The sequence below is a fragment of the Pinus tabuliformis genome, chromosome 6 (assembly GCF_031772625.1).
Source record: "Pinus tabuliformis cultivar Carrire ecotype Pingquan chromosome 6, CPIR1, whole genome shotgun sequence".
NCBI classification, from domain to species: domain Eukaryota; kingdom Viridiplantae; phylum Streptophyta; class Pinopsida; order Pinales; family Pinaceae; genus Pinus; species Pinus tabuliformis.
In genome coordinates this window covers 722,683,638-722,707,477 of record NC_142292.1, presented here as the reverse complement: position 1 = coordinate 722,707,477, position 23,840 = coordinate 722,683,638, and the positions used below count along the sequence as shown (strand labels likewise).

The 23,840-nt window shown below is 38.6% G+C and overlaps 2 protein-coding genes across 2 annotated transcripts in view; both read right to left on the bottom strand.

Moving 5' to 3' along the window:
* Positions 1-23,840, bottom strand: part of TIC21 (translocon at inner membrane of chloroplasts 21) — a 249,121-nt gene that overhangs the window by 49,332 nt on the left and 175,949 nt on the right. The window lies entirely within an intron of this gene.
* On the bottom strand, positions 17,323-22,023 carry LOC149260739 (uncharacterized). Its single transcript, XM_089421034.1, has 3 exons — positions 19,006-22,023; positions 18,764-18,905; positions 17,323-18,628 (listed from the first exon to the last, which is right to left on the bottom strand). The coding sequence occupies exons 1-3, from the start codon at positions 20,726-20,728 to the stop codon at positions 18,166-18,168; spliced, it is 2,328 nt and encodes a 775-aa protein (XP_089277160.1). The 5' UTR covers positions 20,729-22,023; the 3' UTR covers positions 17,323-18,165.

Below are 23,840 nucleotides of genomic sequence, written 5' to 3'. Positions count from 1 at the left end.
GTTCAAGGAAGGATTCAGGCTTGTTGATGACAAACACAGCCTTCCACTCTGTCAGTCATGACCGTGGTCCGTAACTACTTGAGAACAGACTGAGTAACTTGAATTACTTCAATTTCAGAGATGTTAAATTTTCTTAGGGCGACATTGTTCTTTGCTTTGATAATTGCATTTAATCATTAATCCATTAAGTTCACCCCATATCATCATTGCATTATTCAAATCTACACCATTAAACATCAACATATGCAATTACATAGAAAGAAACAACATCACCAACATCATTAATGCAGCGGAACATAAAAGGAAGAGTAGAAGAAAAGCATGCACTCACACAGAGACACTAGGATCGGTCCAAGACCAAGGCAAAACCCACTATGGGGAAAACCCTTGCAAATCTTCTTCTTCTTAAATCGTCATCAAATGATGCGGCAAAAGAGAGTACAATGATCCTTAACTTTATCTATGCAGCAAAAGCAATAATGATATCTATGAAACAGATCCAATCATGCTAGGAATCAGAACCCTCATATTGATGGTTGTAATGTGTTGTGCCTGTCACAAACTGATGTCAACTACTGTATATTGTTGTCACTGTGTCGAACACTGCTGAGCACTGTTGTTACTGTCAATGAGCCCAATACATATGTTTTCAGCGGAAAATAACAAATCAGATCCTCATATTTGTATAACAGCAGATAGAAATCCAAATCACTGAAGTTGACTGAAGCCCAGATGTAAAAACCCTAGATCTGAACTAGGTCGCCCTCATCAACATTGTCTATGAGCGACCGAAAAACCTGGGTCGCTCTCACGCATACTATATGCGAGCGACTGTGACTATAGAGTCGCTCTCATGAGGCCTTCATGTGTGCGACTGTGGCATAAAACAGCGGAAACCCAGAGTCGCTCCCTTCTTGTAGTTGTGCGAGCTCCCAGGGCTACTCTGTGCGAGTGACAGGGGACCGAAACCTTCCGATCTGCCTCTGAACCCAAAGTCGCTCCCATTGAACTGTCTCTGAGCGACCGGAGAGCTAGAGTCGCTCCCTTGCCTACTCTGTGCCTGCGACCAGGGACGAAAATGTCTTGATCTATGCCAGTGACCGAGATCTAGAAAACCCAAACTCAGAGCGAACCTTTCACCTGTAATTTCGAACCCTATGCAAACTCCTTCTGACGTACCTGTGCGAGCCAAGACAAAATAGAAGAATAGAAAGATGATGATGTGTTGAAATGAACTTGAGGTCACTTCCTTTTATAGGCTTTCCTGAGGGTTAACTTGGGGTTAAGATTGACCCAAGCAGTTACCCATGTGGTTAGGGCTGACCCATTCCATAATGTATGCATGAATAAAATAATTCAAAACTTAACTTCTATTTAACCAAATTAGGTGATCTTTAGGTCGATTTTGGTCCTCTCGAAAAGAGGAATATAATGCGATCATTATCTTGATCATTTGAGTTGTCCAAGGTGGAATTTGACCACAGTTGCAAAAATTAACAAGAGATTCGTGCATTTTCGTTACTTTATTACAGTAATAATTTGAGCCTTCTAAATGATGCATATTAAAGTCAAAACTGGTGTCACTTCACAGTGATTGGGATCTGACTTTAGTTTCAGAACTTCAGAAGGTAGACAGTAAATTGAATTATTATACTTCTTCGCTGGAAATTCTTAGATGTTTTGTGTAGACAATAGTGTTGATGTGACAGAGAACAACTCCTTTGAATCAGGGATGAATATTATGTTGCGTGAAGCTTAGAAGAATGCTCTAAGGAGGGTCGAAGTGCCAAGGCTACTTCAAATCTGTCAAGATTACCCAATCGAAACCATAAGGAGCCAATAAAACTTTCGATGCTCCTTGAATATTACAGAATTGGTGATAAATAGAACAAGCATTGAATGGTCAAACTAATGTTCGAGACAGCAAGGATAAGATAATCTTTCTACTTTAGTCCTACTTCAATTTGCTTGAATTCAATGGTGAGACATGCAAGATAGAGTTGCCCAAATGAAAAACCAAAGACCCCTCGGAAACTCAGAAACTAAAACCCTTCCATCTTTGTTAAATCTCCGGAAACCCTTAAGCTGCAGGTAAGTATCATATTTGATTAGCGATGATTTTCAGAGAAAAACTTATCCACATATACTTCTAATTACTTCTAACCGCAGACAGAAGAAATAGTTTGCATATGTATCACCTCAAGATAGGATTGTTTCCTTTAGTTGTTGAAGTAGGGCTTTGCAATTATGATTAGTGTTTTCAGGTTTTATTAGCAGCCTTCATGAGCTATGAAGCCTAGCTCTAACAAATACCCAAAATTGAATTCTTAGCTCCTTTAGAGATCTTCCATGATTGCTAGGGCTTACAACAAGATACCTCTTCTTCATTCTAACAATCCCTTGCTCAATGGAAACTTGACAACTTCTCTTGTGATTGCATTCCCTCCTCTTTCACTCTAGCTTGGCCTTGTCCTCTCTTGAGCTCTAATACCATGTTAATTTTTGGTTAACATGTTCTTTGCTTAGGACAGTTACCTCAATGTTCCACATTAGTCCATGTATCAATCCATTACATTTCCATTAGCAATCACATACATCATTATCACATTGACAGTAACTGAAGAAAGAACATAAAAGATAAATGTGGAAGACAAGCCAAGACAATAGAACACAAGAATATGGCTCAAGCTAAGGAAAACCCCCACGAATAAGTATATGAACACCAATTGCAACTATAAAGGAAATAGTAGCTTGGAAGAAAATGCCCCAAATAACAAGATACATCAATTACTCATGAGCATAATGATCATCAAAGCAATAACATAAAATAGAACTACACCAATGATCAATATTCTAAGTACCAAAAAATTAGATTGTTGCAAAAGTAAAGAACTCACAATACTTGCATCATAAATGCTTCTTGAAATGAAAAAAAATGATATTTGCAAATGAAACTCAAAACAAATCAAGATAGCAAAATGGGAAATTGCAAATAAAGTAAAATGAAAATGTAAATGTGCTCTTGGTTGATTTTATAAGTTAAACTCTAAAAGCAAGATTTCAATTAAATTCCAATCCTCAGACCTCACCCTCACCTAAAATTTCAAATCTCACAGTGAGGAGTCAATAGAGGTGGAGGGTCTCTAAATGTCTATACAACCAACTTAAGTTGGAAGTTAATTTTGAATGAGGCTTTGGAAGCTTGTAAAATGCAACTATTAATATGCTTACTATGTCATGCAAGTAAATTTGCAAAAGTTAAGTAAATGATAGAAATTGCCTTAAACACAAAATTGCATACACATGTAGGATTTGTGAAAAATGTTTGCTTTGCCTTATGATAGTTTTGTGATTTACCCAAAAGCAAATAAAACTTGGAGATTCCTTGCATGTAAATAATTAACAATGCTTGTGATTAAGTGAACTCAAGATTGATTAACTTTGCAAAAGAAATGGGCTTGAATGGGCAACACGAAATTAAAATGACTTATAGAAAATTAAGTTAATGAATATGTCAAGAGTAGTTTGTTCAAAGTAAAGTGTTTGTAGCACAAATTAACATATAAAATGGAGAATGCAAAACCTTAAGTTGAATTTGTAGCAAACTTATTTGAACAAAATAAAAATGTGATGAGTGAGGTTGTGTAAATTTTAAACATGCAATTAGAATGGAAAACAAGAAAATGCAAAAGTTAATTCACCTACATGTTTTCTCTCCCTAAATGGAGAGAAGGGATACCATGGGTAAAACCCAGTGTTTTAAACCGGTCAAACCGACCGGTTAGCAAGCTGGCCGGTCCGAACCGGCCAAAAAACCCGGTTATACATGGCATTTCGCCTTTTTTGGGCCCTAACCAGTGAAAACCGGCCGGTTTAGGACGGAACCGGCCGGTTTGTATCAAACAGGCCGGTTTAGGACGGAACCGGCCGGTTTGATACAAACCGGCCGGTTCCGTCCTAAACCGGCCGGTTTTTGGCATGCCCACCGAACCATGCAAAAAGGCAGATTTGGTTTGTGATTTAGGGGTTTTGGGGGGGAGGTAAAGGTGTTTTCCCTCCAAAAACACCCTCTCCAAGCTATAAGAGACCCCTCTCACTCTCATTTGTCTCACACAACTGAGTTGGAGTGTTTGTGAGTGTTTGTGAGTTTGTTTGTGAGCTTGGAGAGTGTGGAGTTTTTGCTAAAGTAGTCATCTTGGAGTTGGAGTTGGAGCTATTTTGGAGATAGTGTGTAGCTGTCAGTGGAGTTGCCATCTTCAAGAGGAGGCTAAGGGAGCTAGTTTGCATTTCCAGGTAAGGATTTGCACTTGATAATTCCTCATTTGAGTCTGTTGTCCATGAATTTTTTTTTTATGTGTTATAATCTTCTCACTTCTATGATCTATCATGTATGCTATAAACTCTCTAGCTCTATGCTATCAAATTTTGTAGCTTGAGCCTTGCATGTGCATTTGTTTTCCTACATTTATCTTTGGTTTTCCATTTTGCTTAGCTGCAATTTTTTGTTTAAATGGCAGATTTCTTTGCAAATTGTTATTATTTCAAGCAAACATGGCTCCAAAAGGAAAGGACAGTGCATGGGCTCATTGTGATGTAATTGATGGAAAAATGATATGCAAATTATGCCATAAATCTATTGGAGGTGGGGGTATTCTTAGGTTGAAACAACACTTGGCTGGGATAAGAGGCCAAGTAAAGCCATGTGATGCACCAAATGCACTGTTAGGTCCTATTAGGGCAGAATACATTTCCAAGCTTGAAAAATTTTATGAGGATAAGGCTAGCGAGAAGGCCATCCAAGATGACATTGCAAGGAAAAGGGAATTATTTGAAGCCATGAAAGAGAGTGGGTATGATGATTATGAGATTCAAGACACCACTTCTATCCCTTCCACCAATGACCCCTTTCACTATGTTCATCCTTCTATTGGCCAACCATCAAAAGGAACAAAGAGAACAAACATCCAAAGTTATTTCTCATCTTCTGCCAACATTGCCTCTTCTAATCCCACTTCCTCCCAGCCAAGTTCTCAACCCACTTTGGATCAACATTGGAAAAGACAATGCAAAGAAACTTTTCACCAATACATTGCTAGATGGTGGTATGATTCAGATATCCCATTTAATGCTGCTCGCTCACCTTATTACCAAGTTATGTGGGACTCTGTTATAGCTGCAGGAAAGGTCAAAGGCCCTAGTATGCATGACTTGAGGGGAGCTCTTTTGCAAAAAGAGATATCTTCCATTGATGAGTATTTGGTTGATTTTAAAGATTCATGGCTCAAAACAGGTTGTTCCATTATGTCAGATGGATGGTCCGATGGAAAGAACCGCACTATCATTAAGTTCCTTGTTTCTTGCCCTCAAGGAACCATGTTTTTGAAATCAGTTGACGCATCTGATAAGGTAAAGGATGAAATCCTTCTATTTGAGCTTTTGGATAACGTTATTCAGGAAGTTGGGGAGCAGCATGTTGTGCAGGTCATCACTGATAATGCCTCAAACTATGTTCTTGCTAGAAAGATGGTTGAGGCCAAATATAAGACCATATTTTGGACTCCATGTGCTGCACATTGCATAGACCTCATGCTTGAGGCAAAGTGGAGTGGGTAAAAAACACTGTAGAGCATGCCAAGTGCATTACAAAATACATTTACAACCACTCATGGGTATTGAACCTAATGAGGAAACACACTGGAGGCAAAGAGCTTGTTAGGCCTGCAATTACGAGATTTGCAACTCACTTCCTCACGTTGCAATGTCTCAATGGTCAACATAAAAACTTGCAGAAAATGTTTTCCTCTGATGAATGGTCTGAATCTCGGTGGGCTCGTAGACCAGATGGAAAAGACACCAAAAAGAAAGTGTTAGACACTTATTTTTGGCAAAGGTCTGTAGAGCTTGTGAAAATTACCGAGCCTCTTGTTAAGGTGCTAAGGTTGGTGGATGGGGAAAGATTGGCCATGGGCTACATTTATGAAGCCATGGATCAGGCAAAGGAGCAGATACGGGCAGCTTACAAGGACAGGTTAGCTAAATATGGCCGTATATGGGAGATCATTGATAACAGATGGAACAATCAACTCCATCGTCCTATACATGCAGCCGAGTATTTTTTGAACCCAAGGTATCACTATAAAAATCGGCTAGGAGATCAGCATGATGGGGAGGTCAGAGCTAGATTGATTGATTGCTTGGAGCGCATGGTCCCTAGCCATGTAGACCAGTTGGAAATACATAGACAGCTTACTATTTTCAATATGGCAAGTGGTACTTTTGGCAAAAACTTGGCAAAGATGGCAAGAGATGTGGACCAACCAAGTAAGCAATTCCAATTTCCATTTTGTTTTTCATTTCAAGTTGAATTTGTTTACGTTCTTTACAATTCAAATTATAAACTAAGTTACTAATTAATGTCTTTTTCTTTGCAGCACATTAGTGGGAGTCATTTGGTGGCCAGTGTCCTCAATTGCAAAGGTTTTCAATTAGAGTCCTCAGTCAAACTTGCAGTGCTTCAGGTTGTGAGTGCAATTGGTCTGTTTTTGAGCGCATACACACGAAGAAGAGAAACTGTTTGGAACAAAAACGGTTAAATGATCTTGTTTTTGTGCAATACAACCTTCGACTGAGGAGGAACCAAATGATGAGCAAATCACCTGATCTAGATCCCATTGTGTTGGACGATATTGATCCAACATCAGAATGGGTGGAGGAGACTGAAGATCCTGTGTTTGAGGTTGATTTTGATATCGACATGGCTTTAGCGGGGGATGAGGCAGATGATGTGGCGGCATCAGAACCAGGATCAGTAGCGGCATCAAGGAAGGCAAGGAACCAATGGAAGGCACTAGTCGTGCAGGTCGACAAACTCGTGCTTCCATTAGGTCCACTTCTATTGTCATTGGTGGCATTGATACTGAGGTTGCAGATCAGGCTGAGGCATCCTCAGACTCTGAACCAGATGATGTCTATGTAGCTCCTGATGATGATCCTGTGTCTAGTAGTGGTGATGGACTTGATGATTGATCATGTGTACACTGTAGACTTGTAGTAGGCCAATGGCCTCATAGCTTGCAGCATTGTTTTTGGACTTTATAGGACATTTAGAGCCTCATTTCTTATGTATTTTGAAATTTTGTCGATGATATGTATTGTACTCGGTGCCATTTTGATATATTCACCTTTACATGGTATATAAATGAGCAAACTTTGCATATTTTGTCCCTATTGGCTTGGAATCATGGTTTTACATCTTAAAAATAGTTTTGTTTCATTAAAAATTAATTATTTAATATATTTTTTTAAAACCGGTTCGTTTAGACCAAACCAGTCCCGGTTAGACGGGTTCCGGTCGGTAAACCGGTTCATTAGGTGGACCGGTCTGGTCACCGGTTCCGGTTTTAAAAACATTGGTAAAACCCAAGCTCCCACAAGAAAAATAGATATTTTATTAGCTTTTTACAATGAGTAGAAGGCCCCTTAATGGGCTACCCAAAAGATGGAAGAGACAATTACAAAATAGGAGTCTATAGGAACCAAGATCTCCTTCCAAGAAGTGGCAACCACAATGGCCAAGAAACAACTCTTGAAATCTGAAAATTACAAGTGCACAAAGGCCCACGGCCAAGCTAATTTGTTGTTATCCAAGATTGCCCACAGCCTCCCTAAAGTTGATCCTCAAGTGCTCTTGGGGTCCTACAACAAATAGTTAGAGTTTCAAACTTTAGCTTCCTCAATCCTGTCAACACAAAAGGTGAGCATAGTCCATAAATAGATCTGAATTTTCTGCAAAACCCACACTCAAACTTAGTGTAAAACAAAGAGGAAAGTTAGCAAATATAATCTACAAATATTCTACAAAATTTAGACTAAGGAATTGGAGCAAAACTCCAATTCTTGCCTAATTTTCAACATGCTCTTCAATAGCGAAATAAAATCGTTATTAGCACAAGAAATCGAGACAAATGATTTTAATTGAAATTGGATTTTGAAACACAAGCTAAAAGCCAAGGATCCCTACAACACAAAATCGTAAGATGAGGCCTTGGGAGATGACAAATGCGGGTTCTTCAATGAACTTGCTCAAGAGTGGGATGATTCCTCCAAGAATTTCCCCTCACACTTGAGGCTTGATCCAAGAGATGTCTCTACACAACTTTGAATAAACATTAGATCCACATGGGTTAAAAGAAATACAATGATAAAGAGATCTTAGAGATTTATTGGAAAATCAACTAAAACTTTATCTAGAGCAAACTCTCAAAACCAAATGCCAATGTAAAATAGATGCACATTAACAAATCTCTAAAAGCATAATGGAAACCAATGAACAAAATAGCATAAGTAAAAAATGAAACACAATGATCAAGATATTACCTTGCTCAATAAAAAGAACACCTCATATGTGAAACCCCAAAGTCTTTCATTGCAATAGAACATAAGTGTCAAACCAGGAGGTAACTCCTCAAATGTAATTGTATTATTCATTCAGGTTGTTCATTATTATATACAAGAGGGAGTGATTGTTCAGTTCATCTCCCGATGACTCTCCATTTTCTCTATTATTTATTTACACTAATTACAGTTGTTCACCCAATCCCTATGATTAGGTGTCAACATTCCCCCCCTTAATCTGAAGGGATGTTGGTGAGTCCAAGCATTGTTCTGAATCTTTCAAGCTTTTCTCTTCCAAGCGCTTTGGTGAAGATGTCTACAATCTGCTCATTAGTGGAACAATGGCGAAAATGGAGTGTTTTGGCCTCAACATGATGTCAAATGAGATGATATTTTGTATTGATGTGCTTCATTCGATAATGGAACTTTGGGTTCTTGGCCAACTTTATTGCCGAGGTATTATCAATCATGAGTGGATTCGATTGTACTTGTTTTACCTGCAAATCTTCCAGAATTTTCCCGAGCCACACAATTGTTTTTGTTGCCTCAGCTGCTGCCACATATTCTGCCTCTGTTGTGGAATCTGTTGGAACTGATTGTTTGCATGATCTCCAGGAGACATGTTGGGTCCCTATAATACTAGTGATTACCCCATTACTATTGTAGTTATACCCCTTATTTATATTGATGTGCCCCTATTACCCCCATATTGTTATTTCTCTGCCCCATAGAATCCCTCTATTGTTATTTTTGTGACTTTATATTATTATTGTTAGGTCGGCTGGATTATATTGTGACTCCCTAGACTCCTATATATAGAAAGGAGGTTTTGTCATTTGTATCATCCAAGAATTGTTCATTTATGTAATGTAAAGGAGGTTGCCCCCTCAAAGAGGCTGAATTCTAAGGCGTTGATCTATCTTTTCTATCTTTTCTTGAGCTGGTTTCATAACATTTGGTATCGAAGCTTTGGATTCTAGGGTTTCGCTGCTCCAAACAGGTCATCGTGGCATTTTCGCTATAACTTTTTTTCTGTGACGTTTCAGAAGTCGCAAAAAAAACCCATTTGAGAAGAAATCGCGCTGAACCTTGGGTCCGAATTTCAGAGCTTTTCGCGCGATATTTGCGGAGATATGATCTGAGGAAGTTGGTCTTTTTGCAGACTTCTGAATTACATTCAAAACAGGTGACCTGGGGAAAATCGTCATAACTTTCTCTCTGGGGATCGGATTGAAATTTCGTAAGAAGGTACAGAAAGAGGACGGACTGTAGTTTCTTTTGTTTGTGTTTCAGATTCAAAAGTTGAAACAGTGACTCGTGGCACGTCGTACAAGTTCGCTCTACTAAACCAGTCTAAAAACAAGTCACTGTGGGAGATTTCACATAACTCTTCCTTGGAGAATCCAATTTGGCTCAGACTTGTGGCATTCGAAAGAGGACACAGAAGGCTACTACAGGTAGCAATTTCAGAATTGGATGATCCGAAATTACAGAGATACATCAGATTCAATATCAGGCTTCTATAAAGTGAAAAAAGGTGTGTAGTTTTTTTTTTAATTTTTGTATAAGCTTGGTTTAACGGAATTCAAAGGGCATAGTAAAGCATTATTATAGGTAACTGATGCCCCGAGGAAAGAAAATGCTACATGATATATCAAGGAACCTAGTAAGGAACCTGAAAGCTCTAGCATGACCCATGAAGAAGAGGAAGAAATGCTACATGATATATCAAAATTATAAGAACAAGTGCAACAAATGTCACGCTCACAAAAGCTAACAGAAGCTAAGATAAGTGGCGTGGAATCTAAGATAAATGGCGTGGAATCTAAGATAAAGGAAATGGAAGCTAAGATGGATGATTCGAAGACAGATTTGAAGAGAGACATGGCATATTTGAAGATAGATATGAAGACAGACATGGAAGAATTGAAGAAGTTGCTACAAGAAAGGGTCACTAATGGTGAAAAGGTAGTAAATGAAACTCATGATGAGAACAAAAGAAATGTTAATCATGATTCCATAGACGCTAATGTTGGATCGAAGAATCACCATATTCCAAAAATCGATATGAGGAAGTTTGATGGCAAGGATCCCGCCACATGGATATTACAGATGGAGCAATTCTTCGATCTCAATAATGTGCAAAACGCACAAAAGGTACGTATGGCAACTGTATATTTGGAACCAAATCAGTTTGTATGGTATCAATGGCTTTGCTCTCGTAAACAATTTATCACTTGGGCAATTTTTACGGAAGAATTGATAGCACATTATGAACATACAAAAAGCAACACTTTTTTTAGCCAATTGATAAGTCTCAAACAAAAGGGTTCAGTAATGGAGCACATTGAGGAGTTCCAAAAATTAAACATAAGGGTAAAAGATATTCCAGAGGAGCATAGGATTGATGTGTTCATAGGGTCTTTAAAGGATAATATCCAACATGATGTTCGCCTTTGGGAACCTGATTCATTAGAGAAGGCATTCAGGTTAGCAAGAAAAATGGAAAGCAAAATTATGGCAACCAGGAAGCATACCACTCACAACTATAAAGACGGAAGTGTTGTTGCCCCTAGTCTTCCACAACCTATAAGGTTGACACCACAACAATTGGAAGAAAAAAGAGCAAAAGGGCTTTGTTACAGTTGTGATAGCAAATACACAAAAGGTCATAAGTGTGCTGAGAAGAAATTATTCTACATAGATTGTGAAGAGGAAGAAGAAAAGGAGCAAGAAAGGTCAAAAGAAGAAGATATACTTCAGGAACAAAGCCTAGATGAAGAACAAATAAATCCGACCATATCTTGTAATGCATTGGCGGGAATTACCACTCCTCAAACCATCAAGATAGAAGGACAAATCAAGAAGAAAAAGGTAATAGTGTTGATTGATTCAGGAGCACCCACAATTTTATTCATTGTAGGGTAGCAAAAGAATTGAATTGCTTCCTATATCCAGCACCAGAGTGTCAAGTGATGATTGCAAATGGAGGACCAATAAATTGCTCTGGAAAGTGCCATAATATCAAGCTATCCATGGGAGAATATGTATTGACTAGCCCAATGCTTTCCATTCCAATGGGAGGTGCGGATGTTGTACTAGGAGTCCAATGGCTACAATCCTTGGGTACAATAGCTTTTAATTTTCAAGAACTTTTCATCAAATTTTCTACGGAAGGAAAGGAAGTTGAATTAAGGGGTATTGCAGGGAAACCAGGAAAGATAATCAGCTCTCATGGTATGACAAAGCTTCTAAAAAAGGAGCAAAGAGGTGTAATTGCACAATTATGCTCGCTAGATGTTTCCACATTGGAATCATCTATTTCTCCAGATCTCCAAAAAGTCCTGGACAATCATTCCAAGGTATTTGAGACTCCCAAGGGTCTCCCACCTATGCGTGATCATGATCATGCTATTCATCTGATTCCAGGAAGTGTTCCTCCAAACATCAGGCCGTACAGATATCCCTATGTCCAAAAAAGTGAAATTGAACGTATGGTTGCAGAAATGCTAGAGGCTGGTATAATTCAACCGAGTCAAAGTTCTTTCTCAGCTCCAGTAGTATTGGTGCACAAGAAGGATGGATCATGGCGCATGTGTCCGGATTATAGGGAGCTCAACAAGCTCACTATTAAAGATAAGTTCCCCATTCCTGTTATTGATGAATTACTGGATGAATTGCATGGATCAATTTACTTCACCAAGTTGGATCTTCGTTCGGGATATCATCAAATCAGAATGAAGATTGAAGACATTCTGAAAACGGCATTTAGAACTCATGAGGGTCATTATGAATTTTTGGTCATGCCTTTTGGCCTTACCAATGCACCTTCAACATTTCAAGGTTTGATGAATTCAATTTTCAAACCATTCCTTAGAAAATTTGTGTTAGTATTTTTTGATGATATACTAATCTACAACAAGTCTTGGAAGGATCATGTTGAACATGTTGACAGGGTGCTACAACTATTGGAGGAGAAACAATTATATGCAAAAAGATCCAAATGTTTCTTTGGAGTCCAGGAGGTGGAATATTTGGGTCATATTGTATCTCATGAAGGAGTTAAGGTAGACCCTAGCAAAATTAAAGCCATTAAGGAATGGAAAATCCCCACATCCATAAAGCATCTGCGAGGATTTCTTGGGTTGACAGGGTATTATCGCAAGTTTGTTAAGAATTATGGGAGAATAGCAGCACCTCTAACAACATTATTGAAGAAAGATTCATTTTCATGGACTCCGGAAGCAACAAAGGCCTTTGAACATCTTAAAGAGGCAATGTGCCAAGCACCGGTCTTAGCTACACCGGACTTCACAAAAACCTTTATTGTGGAATGTGATGCTTCAGGAAATGGAATTGGTGCTGTTCTAATGCAAGATGAAAGACCCATTGCTTTTGAAAGTCGTCCAATCAAGGGAAAGTTTTTAAGCAAAGCTATTTATGAGAAGGAAATGTTGGCAATACTCCATGCACTTAAGAAATGGCGACCCTACCTAATGGGAAGACACTTCAAGGTAAAAACGGATCATGATAGCCCTAAATACTTTTTAGAACAAAGATTATCCTCTGAAGAGCAACAAAAGTGGGTCACAAAGATGTTGGGTTATGACTTTGAAATCATCTACAAAAAAGGGAAGCAAAATGTGGTGGCAGATGCACTCTCAAGAAAGGATGAGGATGTGGAAGCATTGTTGTGTGCCATTTCTATTATCCAACCAGATTGGATAAACGAAGCAAGGGAGGAACGGAAGAATGACGAAGAAGTGTGGGCACTTATTCGTAAGCTACAAACAAGATTCTAGTATTTCTGATACATTTAGCTGGCAAAATGATTCGTTATGGTACAAAGATCGCTTATACCTCTATAAGAATTCCCAGCTAAAACAAAAGATTCTTATGGAATTGCACACTTCTCCCTTAGGAGGGCACTCAGGATTTTTAAAAACTTACCACAGGGTTAAGAAGGAATTTTTTTGGGATGGCCTTAAATCAGATATTCAAAAGTTTGTGGCGGAATGTTTGGTTTGCCAGCAAAATAAAGTTGAAACAATTAAGACACTGGGTCTATTACAACCTTTATCCATTCCAAGCCAACGTTGGGAGGAGGTTTCAATGGATTTTATCACAGGTTTACCCAAGTCTGAGGGAAAGAGTGTCATCATGGTGGTAGTTGACAGACTTACCAAGTATGCACACTTTTGTGCATTATCACATCCATTTAAAGCCAGTACAGTTTCTACTGCATTTATGGAAACAATTCAAAAGCTACATGGAAACCCAAAGATTATTGTAAGTGACAGAGATCCCATTTTCACTGGAAATTTTTGGACAGAATTATTTTCTTGTCTTGGTACTCAGTTAGCTCATAGGTCATCTTATCATCCTCAATCTGATGGGAAAACTGAGATAGTAAACAAATGTTTGGAAGAATATCTTCGTTGCTTTGTATCTGATAAACAGACACAATGGGTCAAATGGTTGCCTCTGGCTGAATGGTGGTATAACACTTCCTTCCATACAGCAACAAAAATGACCCCATTTATGGCACTTTATGGGTATCAACCACCATCCATCACATCATATTGAAGAGAAAATTCTAAGGTTCAGGCAGTGGAACTTCACATCGAACATCAACAACAAGTCCTCCAACTCTTAAAGGATAACCTCGTGTTGGCACAAAATAGAATGAAACAACAGGCAGATCAACATCGCAGTGAAAGAAGTTTTGATGTAGGTGATTGGGTATTCCTACGGCTACAACCATATAAGCAAATGTCGCTAAAGCAAGCTAAGAAGGATAATAAATTATCACCAAAGTATTATGGTCCGTACAAGGTGTTGCAAAAGATTGGTACTATGGCATACAAATTGGAGCTTCCTGCAGCTTCTCGATTGCACCCAGTTTTCCATGTTTCATGTTTAAAGAAGGTTATAGGTGACAAGCTCCCAATTCAAACAATATTGCCAGAACTTGACGAGGAAGGAAAAATTATATTGGAACCGGAAGCAATCACAGAAACAAGAACTTGACAGCTACGAAATCGATCAATTTCAGAGTATCTTATCAAGTGGAAGAACTTATCCGCTGAAGATTCCACATGGGAGGATGAGAATTTTATGCAGAAGTATCCAGAACTACTCAAGCGTTGAGGACAACACTTTTTTGAAGGAGAGGGGCATGTTGGGTCCCTATAATACTAGTGATTACCCCATTACTATTGTAGTTATACCCCTTATTTATATTGTTGTGCCCCTATTACCCCCATATTGTTATTTCTGTGCCCCATAGAATCCCTCTATTGTTATTTTTGTGGCTTTATATTATTATTGTTAGGTCGGCTGGATTATATTGTGACTCCCTAGACTCCTATATATAGAAAGGAGGTTTTGTCATTTGTATCATCCAAGAATTGTTCATTTATGTAATGTAAAGGAGGTTGCCCCCTCGAAGAGGCTGAATTCTAAGGCATTGATCTATCTTTTCTATCTTTTCTTGAGCTGGTTTCATAACAAGACAGCTCTTGATCCAAGACTCATAGCATAACCCGAAGTAGATACCCTGATTTCTGTCTCCATCGAAATCTGAATCAGAGTATCAAATCAAGCTGAAGTTGCCCACCTATGTATACTTGATTCCAAAGTCTTGAGTTCCCTTCAAGTACTTTAGAACTCTTTTTGCAGCAGACCAATGTCCCTCACAAGGCTTTTGCATAAACCTGGAGAGGATTCCAACAGCAAATGAAATGTCTGGTCTGGTAGTAGTCAGGTAGTTGAGACCAGTGTTGTTAAAAGCGCGATTAAATCGCGCTTTTTTCCCTAAGCCAATTTAATCGCGCTTTTTATGGGAAAAAAGCGCCTAAAAATTTTTTTACCGCTTTTTTCGAGAGAAAAAAAGCGCGCTTTTTTGAAAAAAGCGTGTTTTTTTCGAAAAAAGCACGTTTTTTTCGTAAAAAAGCTCGGGGGTCCTTGGCAGCGCGATTTATAATGAAAATTGAAAAAAAATGAATATTTTTGTACCAAACGCTTTTTCCCGCTTTTTTCCGCTTTTTTCCCGCTTTTTCCGATTTTTTCCGCTTCATTCCCGGCGCCGATTTAATCCCGCTCGCGCTTTTAACAACATTGGTTGAGACTTCCTACAAGTTGTCTATACTTTGTTGCATCCTCAAATTCTTTTCTTTCAATGGATGTGAGCTTTAAGTTTTGTTCCATTGGAGTAGTCAGAGGATTGCATTCAATCATGCCAAACCTATTCAACAGATCTCCAATGTACTTCTTTTGAGAAAGGAATATGGACTTCGGATGTTGAGTTACTTCAATACCAAGATAGTAATGAACATAGCCCAAATTAGTCATTTCAAAACCTTTCCTCAATTTCTTCTTTATGGATGCGATGTAGCTCTCATTGTTCCCTGTCATCAAAAGATCATCTACATATACCACAAGATATACAATTGTTTTGCCAACCTTCTTGACAAACAAAGTTGCATCATCAAGATCATAATGTTTGAAATTGAGTTTCAGAAGATGCTCAGTTTGTTTTTCATACCAAGCTCGCATTGCTTGTTTGAGGCCATATAAGGATTTCACAAGTTTGCATACTTTATGTTCATGTCCTTTTACAGCAAATCCTTCAGGCTGGGACATAAAAACATTCTCTTTTAGATCTCCATTCCAGAAAGCAATTTTTACATCCATTTGATGGACTTTCCAATCGTTCTGAGCTGCTAGGGCAAAGAGTGTTCAGATGGTAGCCCATTTTGTTGTGGGGGCAAAAGTCTCCTCATAATCGACTCCTTCCTTCTGTGCAAAACCTTTTGCCACAAGCATGGATTTGTGCTTGTCAAGTGAGCCATCAGCTTTATACTTGTTCTTGTAGACCCACTTGCAACCAATTGGTTTGGTTCCCAATGGAGGATCAACCAGCTTCCAAGCACCATTCTTTATCAAGGCATCATACTCCTTTTGCATTACTTCTTTCCATTCATCATGAGAAGCAGCTTCTTTGAAGGAAGTTGGTTCAAAATCTGTAGACAAATTCAATTCACAATCATAAGAAACATCCATATCAATAGGTGAATCAGAGTCATCTTCATCACCTCCATTTTTCTGGGTTGAATTTCTAGTTCCTGCCTTTCCAACCTCATCAAGATGAACACTTTCAAGTGTCTTTGTCAACCACTTTGGGGACCTTTCTAAGATGGTCCAGGCTGCTCCGTTGATTAAGTTGGGACTGAATCAAGATTGAGTCTCCCAATTCTGTCAATCACATCACTCAAAGTATCATCGAGTTTCATGCGAGGGAGAGAGTGCTTCAGAAGAAGATTCCACAGGTTGATTTAGTATAGGAATCCCCCCTTCAAGATGTGGAATTTGATTATCAAATTCTTGAATTGATTTTGTATTTACGAATCTATCCAAGCAATCAAGTTGTCGCTCAACAACATTGTCAGTTTTGGATGATTCAAGAAAGGTTACATCTCTAGATACAACAAACTTTTTATTGACTTCATCATAGAGACGGTATGCTTTGGAGGTGTTTGAATCAGTGTTGATAATATCGGTATCGGGAAAATATCGGCGAGGGTCCGGAAAATATCTTATCGGAAATATCGGCGAAAATATCGGCAAAATATCGGCAAATATCGGCAAGCATAAAAAATGCATAATATATTCATTTTTTTTCAGATTTCTAAACATATAAAGCAATAACAACATGAAATAAACACATTGGCACATAAATATGAAGAAAACACTGATATATATGATGTCAAATAGAAATGATACATCAAACTTCAAAGGCGATACCAAATCCTGCTGATCCCTGATAGTGATAAATTGATAATTGTCCAATCAAGGACTCAAACAAAAATTAAAATAACATCACATATCCTACTGATCCCTGATAGTGATAATTGTCCAATCAAGGACTCAAACAAAACAACATCACATATATAAAAGTTTAAAAGTATTTCATCATCATCAGTTATAAACTTATATGTAGCAAAAGTTGCAAAACAAATAAAACTAGCAGCTATCTATCTGAGACCATTGGCCTCTCCCTAGCAGCTTTCTTTCTGTCTTGTTCAGCAATTGCTTCACGAGCTTTTTGTATAACCTCTGCACTAGAAACCATACAAGGCATCACATCTGGTGCATCATATGCAGAGAGTTTAGCCAGATGGTATTTCAATCGTGTAATCCCTCCTGACATCTTGGTCCCACACAAGTTGCATGATATAAGTGCCTGATTTGCCCCACCAACAGCCTCCCCATACTCCCAAAATGGGTCCAAAGCTTTTGGCATATTTGACATTTGTACTTGTAGTGAACTAATTCAAACCTAGGGCACAAAAAAAACAAAAAATTGGCATTAAATGAGTATAACTATACAGTGCCCAACAAACACTCAAGAAACTATTTTAATTTTTAAAGCAACATCTTCATGTTCAGAATTTAAACAACAAAAGCAAGCATAAAAAATGCATACTATATTCATTTTTTTCAGATTTTTAAACATATAAAGCAATAACAACATGAAATAAAGTTAATAAACACATTGGCACATAAATATGAAGAAAACACTGATATATATGATGTCAAATAGAAATGATATATCAAAGGCGATACCAAATCGTGCTAATCCCTGATAATTGTCCATTCAAGGACTCAAATGTGGAGAACCAATACAAAATAACATCACATATAATAATAAAAGTATCTCATCATCATGAGTTACATGTAGCATAACAAATAAAACTAGCAGCTATCTATCTACTGCCCTCTCCCCCTTTTACGGGAAAACATGATGGGCTGTTTGTCAGGCCTGCCCCTAGTAGTAGAAGGCCCTGACACTGCCTCTGCACCTAATGTCAAATAATGAGTGATAGGCATGGAGCTATGCTCTCCTATATCTATAGCAGATGGTGTTGATGCTGATGCTCCCGCAGTGTCCTCCTCCAGCTCCTCCTGCTCCTCCTCTAAGTGCTGCTGCTCCTCTGACTCCGAGTCCTCCTCTTGCTGCCCCTGCTCTAATGGATCATCTGCCACTGGCTCCTCCAACCATGAAGGTGACTCCTCCAATATGGGCTCCTGAGACTCCACCCTCCACGGAGACAATACATCAATATTGTCTAAGGAAATGGCATCTGGATCCATTGGTGATTCTATTTGCCTCACTCGAAGTCGGATGTTGTAATGCACATACACCAAATCGTTGAGGCGTGCGAACTCCAACCTGTAAGAGTGTCAAAAAAAGTAATGAGTCTTGACTCTTGACTCTTGAGTCTTGACACTTGAAGGTCATAAATTAAAAATTAAAAATTACAATAAGTGTAATTGCTCAACTGAAGGCTTGAGTTCAAAGTTATACCTGTTGCGCTTTTTGGCGTGTATTTTCTCAAATACACTCCAATTGCGCTCACACCCTGAAGAGCTACATGTTTGACTCAAGATTCGCATAGCCAAATTTTGCAAATTTGGTACCCTTGCACCATAGCTTCGCCACCAAAGATCTACAACAAAATAATGAAATAAAAAATTCAAAAACTTAAAAGTTAAAACATAATTAAATTCAAATTTATAATTTCTAATGAGTGATGAATTGTCACTTACGTGGCATGAAGAGGGCCCTTTCCTTAATGGCATTATGAAAGCCAAATAGGCCAACACAATCCTGATAATTATGTATCTCGCGGTTGATTTTGAGACGAACCTCAGAATCAGGTACCATCCTCTCAATACAGGAATGGAGCCCTTCAATCACCTCGCCATCAAAACGAAAATTGCATTTGTATGCAAATGCAGGGTTGAGGAAGAGTGCTGCTGCATGAATGGGTCGATGAAGCATCCCTGTCCACCGACTATCGATCACATCCCATAACATCATCTGCCTATTAAGGCCAGCAGAACCCTTGTCTGCATAATAGGAACGAATGGCCTCCTTGGCCCTATCCATGGCCTCATACAAATAAGGCATTGCAGGCTTCTCTCCATCCACCAATCTAAGAACCTTTACTATAGGTTCGCTAACTGCACATGCTTCTTCTACTCCACGCCAAAATGTCTCAGAGTACACCATTTTTTCAATGGCTTTCCCATCAGGTCTCCTGCTGTATCTACAACCACGCCAATCATTAGAGACAAACATTTGCTTCAACTCGTACTGACATCGAAGCAAAGACTGAAGAGTAATAAAGGTTGTGGCAAAACGTGTGATGGCAGGACGCCGCAACTCCTTGTTTCCTGTGAACCTCCTCATAAGGCTAAGAACAATAGCATGGTTATAAATAAACTTGGGGATGCTCCTAGCCATATGAACTGCCTCCTTGATGAAGGAGAGTTTCCCCATATCCTCAAGCAACAAATCAAGACAATGCGCTGCACATGGAGTCCAGAACAATGTGGGATGCCTCTCCATAAGCATTCTGCCGGCAGACACATAATTAGCTGCATTGTCTGTTACGACTTGCACCACATTCTGCACACCAATCTCCTGAATGAACCCATCTAACAACTCACATATCGTTGCTGCATCTTTGATATGTTCTGATGCATCCAACGATTTAATAAACATGGTACCTTTAGGACAATGTACCAAGAAATTTAGAAGGGTCCTACCCTTCCTATCTGTCCAACCATCAGACATCACTGTGCATCCAGTGACTTCCCATGTCTGTTTCAACTCCGCCAATCTAGAGTTGATGTCCTCTTTTTCTGCTTGAAGAATTGGCCCCCGCAACTCCTCATATGTGGCACTTTTGTACCCTGGGCCCACAACAGCAATAGCATCACACATTGGTTGCCAAAATGGATTGGTTTTTGTGATGCTGAGAGGTAAGTCGCTCCAATAAATACACCTCCCCATGACTCTATCTGCTTCTTCCTTCTCCTTTTTTTTGACAAGCGATTTTATGCCAGGTTGTGCTCCAGCTCCTGTTCGTGGAACAAAAAATGATGACCTCGCATTCACACTAGCATGTGATGGTGTGCCAGTTGTGGAGCCCCTCCCACTAGCGCCAGTAGGGCCACTACCCTGAACATCAAAATCATGAGAAGATATCCCAAGGGATCTACCTGCACGTTCAGCTTTGTTTCTTTCCACCTCTTCCTTCTTTCTGTCCTTTTCTTCAATTGCCTCAAGAGCTTTTCGTATAAGCTCCGGACTAGAAACTCTACAAATGCCAACATCATGTCCAGGGAGTCTAGCAAGATGGTATTTCAGTCGTGTAACCCCACCTGTCATCTTGTCCCCACACAATTTGCATGAAAGATATGCACGATTTGTCCCACCATCAGGGATCCCATACTCCCAAAATGGGTCCAAGTTTTTTGGCATATTTGTATTTTTGTATTGCTGTTAGCCGCTAACTCAAAAGGAAACCTACAGCACCAAAACAAATTTGGAATTAGTAACTTAATAACTTATTAAGTAATATATAACCCTTGTTTTTTTAATATATAAATTTATAAAATTATGAAGAAAAGCTCTGACAGCAATCAAAAACTTAAAAACTTATATTTATCTAAGATCTAAAAGAAATTAGGGGGAGTTGTTCCATCAAAGTCACTTGGCAGTTTCATCCAATCCTAATTACATAGTCGATGATGGGAGGACTTTCCCTCGATAGGAGACTTGGTGTATGGCTTATGACATAACCAACTATTGTTTTCTCACTACTAAATCAACATCCCATTGGCAAGTAAACCTATATAGGAATTCCCCTTTGTCCTTTCTCATTTTTAGTGGACTGTAAAGTAGCAGGGCACCATAACTCCTATCAAATTTTGGGAAAAGTATTTTAGCGAAGTTGGCACAATGGATATGTCTTACAATAATAGTTGCATCCAATATTTTCAACACAGTTGAATCAATTTGACAAACAAGACCATGGACAAAGAAAAGAAATCAACATAAATTTTGGGCCAATAAGTGTATATCTCTGTATTAATGAGTAGAAATAGGTGGCTGGACTCAGATTTTATTTTCTTTCGCATCCATAAATAGGGAGAACACTATTGGTAATTTGGTAGCACATTATCAAATTCAGAGAACTGTTTGGACTCTAGAGTCTATACAACAGGTATGTAAGTTTGTTGTATGTGGTTGAGAGCTAAAGATATATCCCAATTGATTAAATTTTTTGATCTAATGTACTTTCCCTTCAATGAATGTTGTTCTCTTTTTAACTCTATTTACATATTGCTACAATTCAAACCCAAGTGAACTGTGATACACAGAGAGAAGGGCTTTTGCTGTCCCAATTGTACCATGTATAAACTTTGGGCTAATAAGCAGTTATATAGTTGAGTGTTCTGTAGCTTGAGAAGAAAGTCGCAAGTGATCAATCCGTCACACTAAGTCTCCACACAGTCCTATCATTGATCCCTCAAGCAACTGGATTAATCAAGATACACACACCTAATTGGTCTATCCAAAAGGCCGAGCTCTACCTTGAAGTATTTCGAATCTTGTTGTTCCAGATTTAAGAATTGATCATTTACCTTCAGTTGACAATATCCTGGACTGTGACATCCTGGAGCAGTTTACTTCAACGAATCTCAAACAATAAAGGCACATTTGTTTTGAGGATCTGTCAATATTACTCCAGCGTTATCAACAACATTTCATCTCTTCAGGCATAAGATTGTTTTTCATCAAGGTAAGCCTTATTTGGCATATATATATATATATTATTTTGGATTTGTCTTGTGTCCTTTGTTGCAGGTAGAAGAGATCACATGGAGATGCATCCACAGGTCAGATAATTTATAACTCGCATCTGCATTTTGGATTTGTATTAGGCATAAGTAAAGTCACATATAGGCCCAATTTGTTTAAGAATTTTGTCATAAGCCTAATTGCATGTAGTCAAGGGTGATTTTCTTTTATTTTGGGAATTGGGATTCGCTTGGGAATATTCTCTATTGCACAATGCAGGTATAAGCACTCTTCAAGAGAAGAACATTCTCATCACCTACAATATCTACTGTCTCTCTAAGCAATGAATTTTCCCCAACAACTACAACCCATCAAGCAATGAGACCTACAGGACTGTCTTCATTTCAGTATATAGCCACACCATTAAAGACAGGGTGGACACATTATCAAAGGAAGCAAGGCACAATCAGTAAACAGTGAAGACTAAAGAAGAACTCAAGTAATGAAGCAGTGAAAGGACAAACTATCAGTGCATCAAGAACAAAAGCAAATCATTATCACTTCTACAGCAAGTTCATCACAGCAGCAAGAATAGTTAGAAGTTTGAACTATATATAACTTTAAACATTACTGAAAGCCGATTGTTCGTAACTGTTTACAGTTGCTTAACTGATGACTAACCAAGCTACAAAATACTAACTGTCAAACTCGCTAACTATTGAACATCTATACATAAATGAACCAGCAAGGAAAATTTCCAAAATGTTTACACTGCCATGAGCAAATCGGAATTCTGCAACTATCGCATTTCTCCAACTGCAGCATATAAAAGATAAGAATGATAGGTAATGTCTCATGAAAGTTTTATGTATATATGTTGAGCATTGTGTAACTGTATATAGTTATACGCTGGGCATTATGGTCAACCGTCAAATATTAAACGGAAACCCTCCGCACTGCGCAGCCAACGTATTAAATTTTAAGTTTAACGGTTGGGCAATGGGGAATACGTAGCTGCACGCATACCTGGAATTTGGAACCCTCCGCAGCCAAAACCCTCCGCAGTCCGCAGCGTCTCCAGGTCGAAACAGAAATGGTTCATTAAACATTAAAACCCCAATTTATAAATGCTGCCGACGATTTTTAGGGTCGTCGCGCGATATTTATCAAAAAATCGCCGAGATTTCGGATATATCGCGCGAAATTAAAAACTGGAAAAAATCGCGAGAAATTATCGCCGAAATATCGTTTTGGTCAAAATCTCGCGATATTTACGATTTTCGCCGAAATATCGGCGATATTTTCAACACTGGTTTGAATACCCCAGGAAGATACACTTACGACTTCTTGCACCAAGTTTGTTTCTATGTACCTTTGGTATCAAGGCATAACATGTGGAACCAAAGACCCTGAGATGCTTTACCGAAGGAATGTGCCCATACCACATTTCATAAGGAGTCCTGTTTCTAATAACATTAAATGGACATCTATTCTTTACAGATACAACACATAGAACTGCATCGGCCCAAAACATCATTTTTGAAAAACATCATGGAGCATACCATATTTAAGATTGTCCTATTCATTCTTTCATCTACTCCGTTCTGCTGGGGATTATAAGACACGGTTGTTTGATGTTTGATCCCATGTTGGCGAAGATAGTTTTCAAATTCATTTGAAGCGTATTCTTTTCCATTATCAGTGTGAATAGAGCCAATATGAGATTGTGCATCATTTTCAATCCATGTATGACAGTTCTTGAATGTTTGAAAAGCATCAGATTTGTTCT

Excerpts from the sequence above, each read along its gene's own strand:
- LOC149260739 (XM_089421034.1), bottom strand. The coding sequence starts at position 20,728 with ATGCCAAAAAACTTGGACCCATTTTGGGAGTATGGGATCCCTGATGGT. Across the intron at positions 18,906-19,005 it reads AAGGGCCCTCTTCATGCCAC|ATCTTTGGTGGCGAAGCTAT; the intron begins GTAAGTGACAAT and ends ATTTTGTTGTAG. Across the intron at positions 18,629-18,763 it reads CACGCCAAAAAGCGCAACAG|GTTGGAGTTCGCACGCCTCA; the intron begins GTATAACTTTGA and ends ACACTCTTACAG.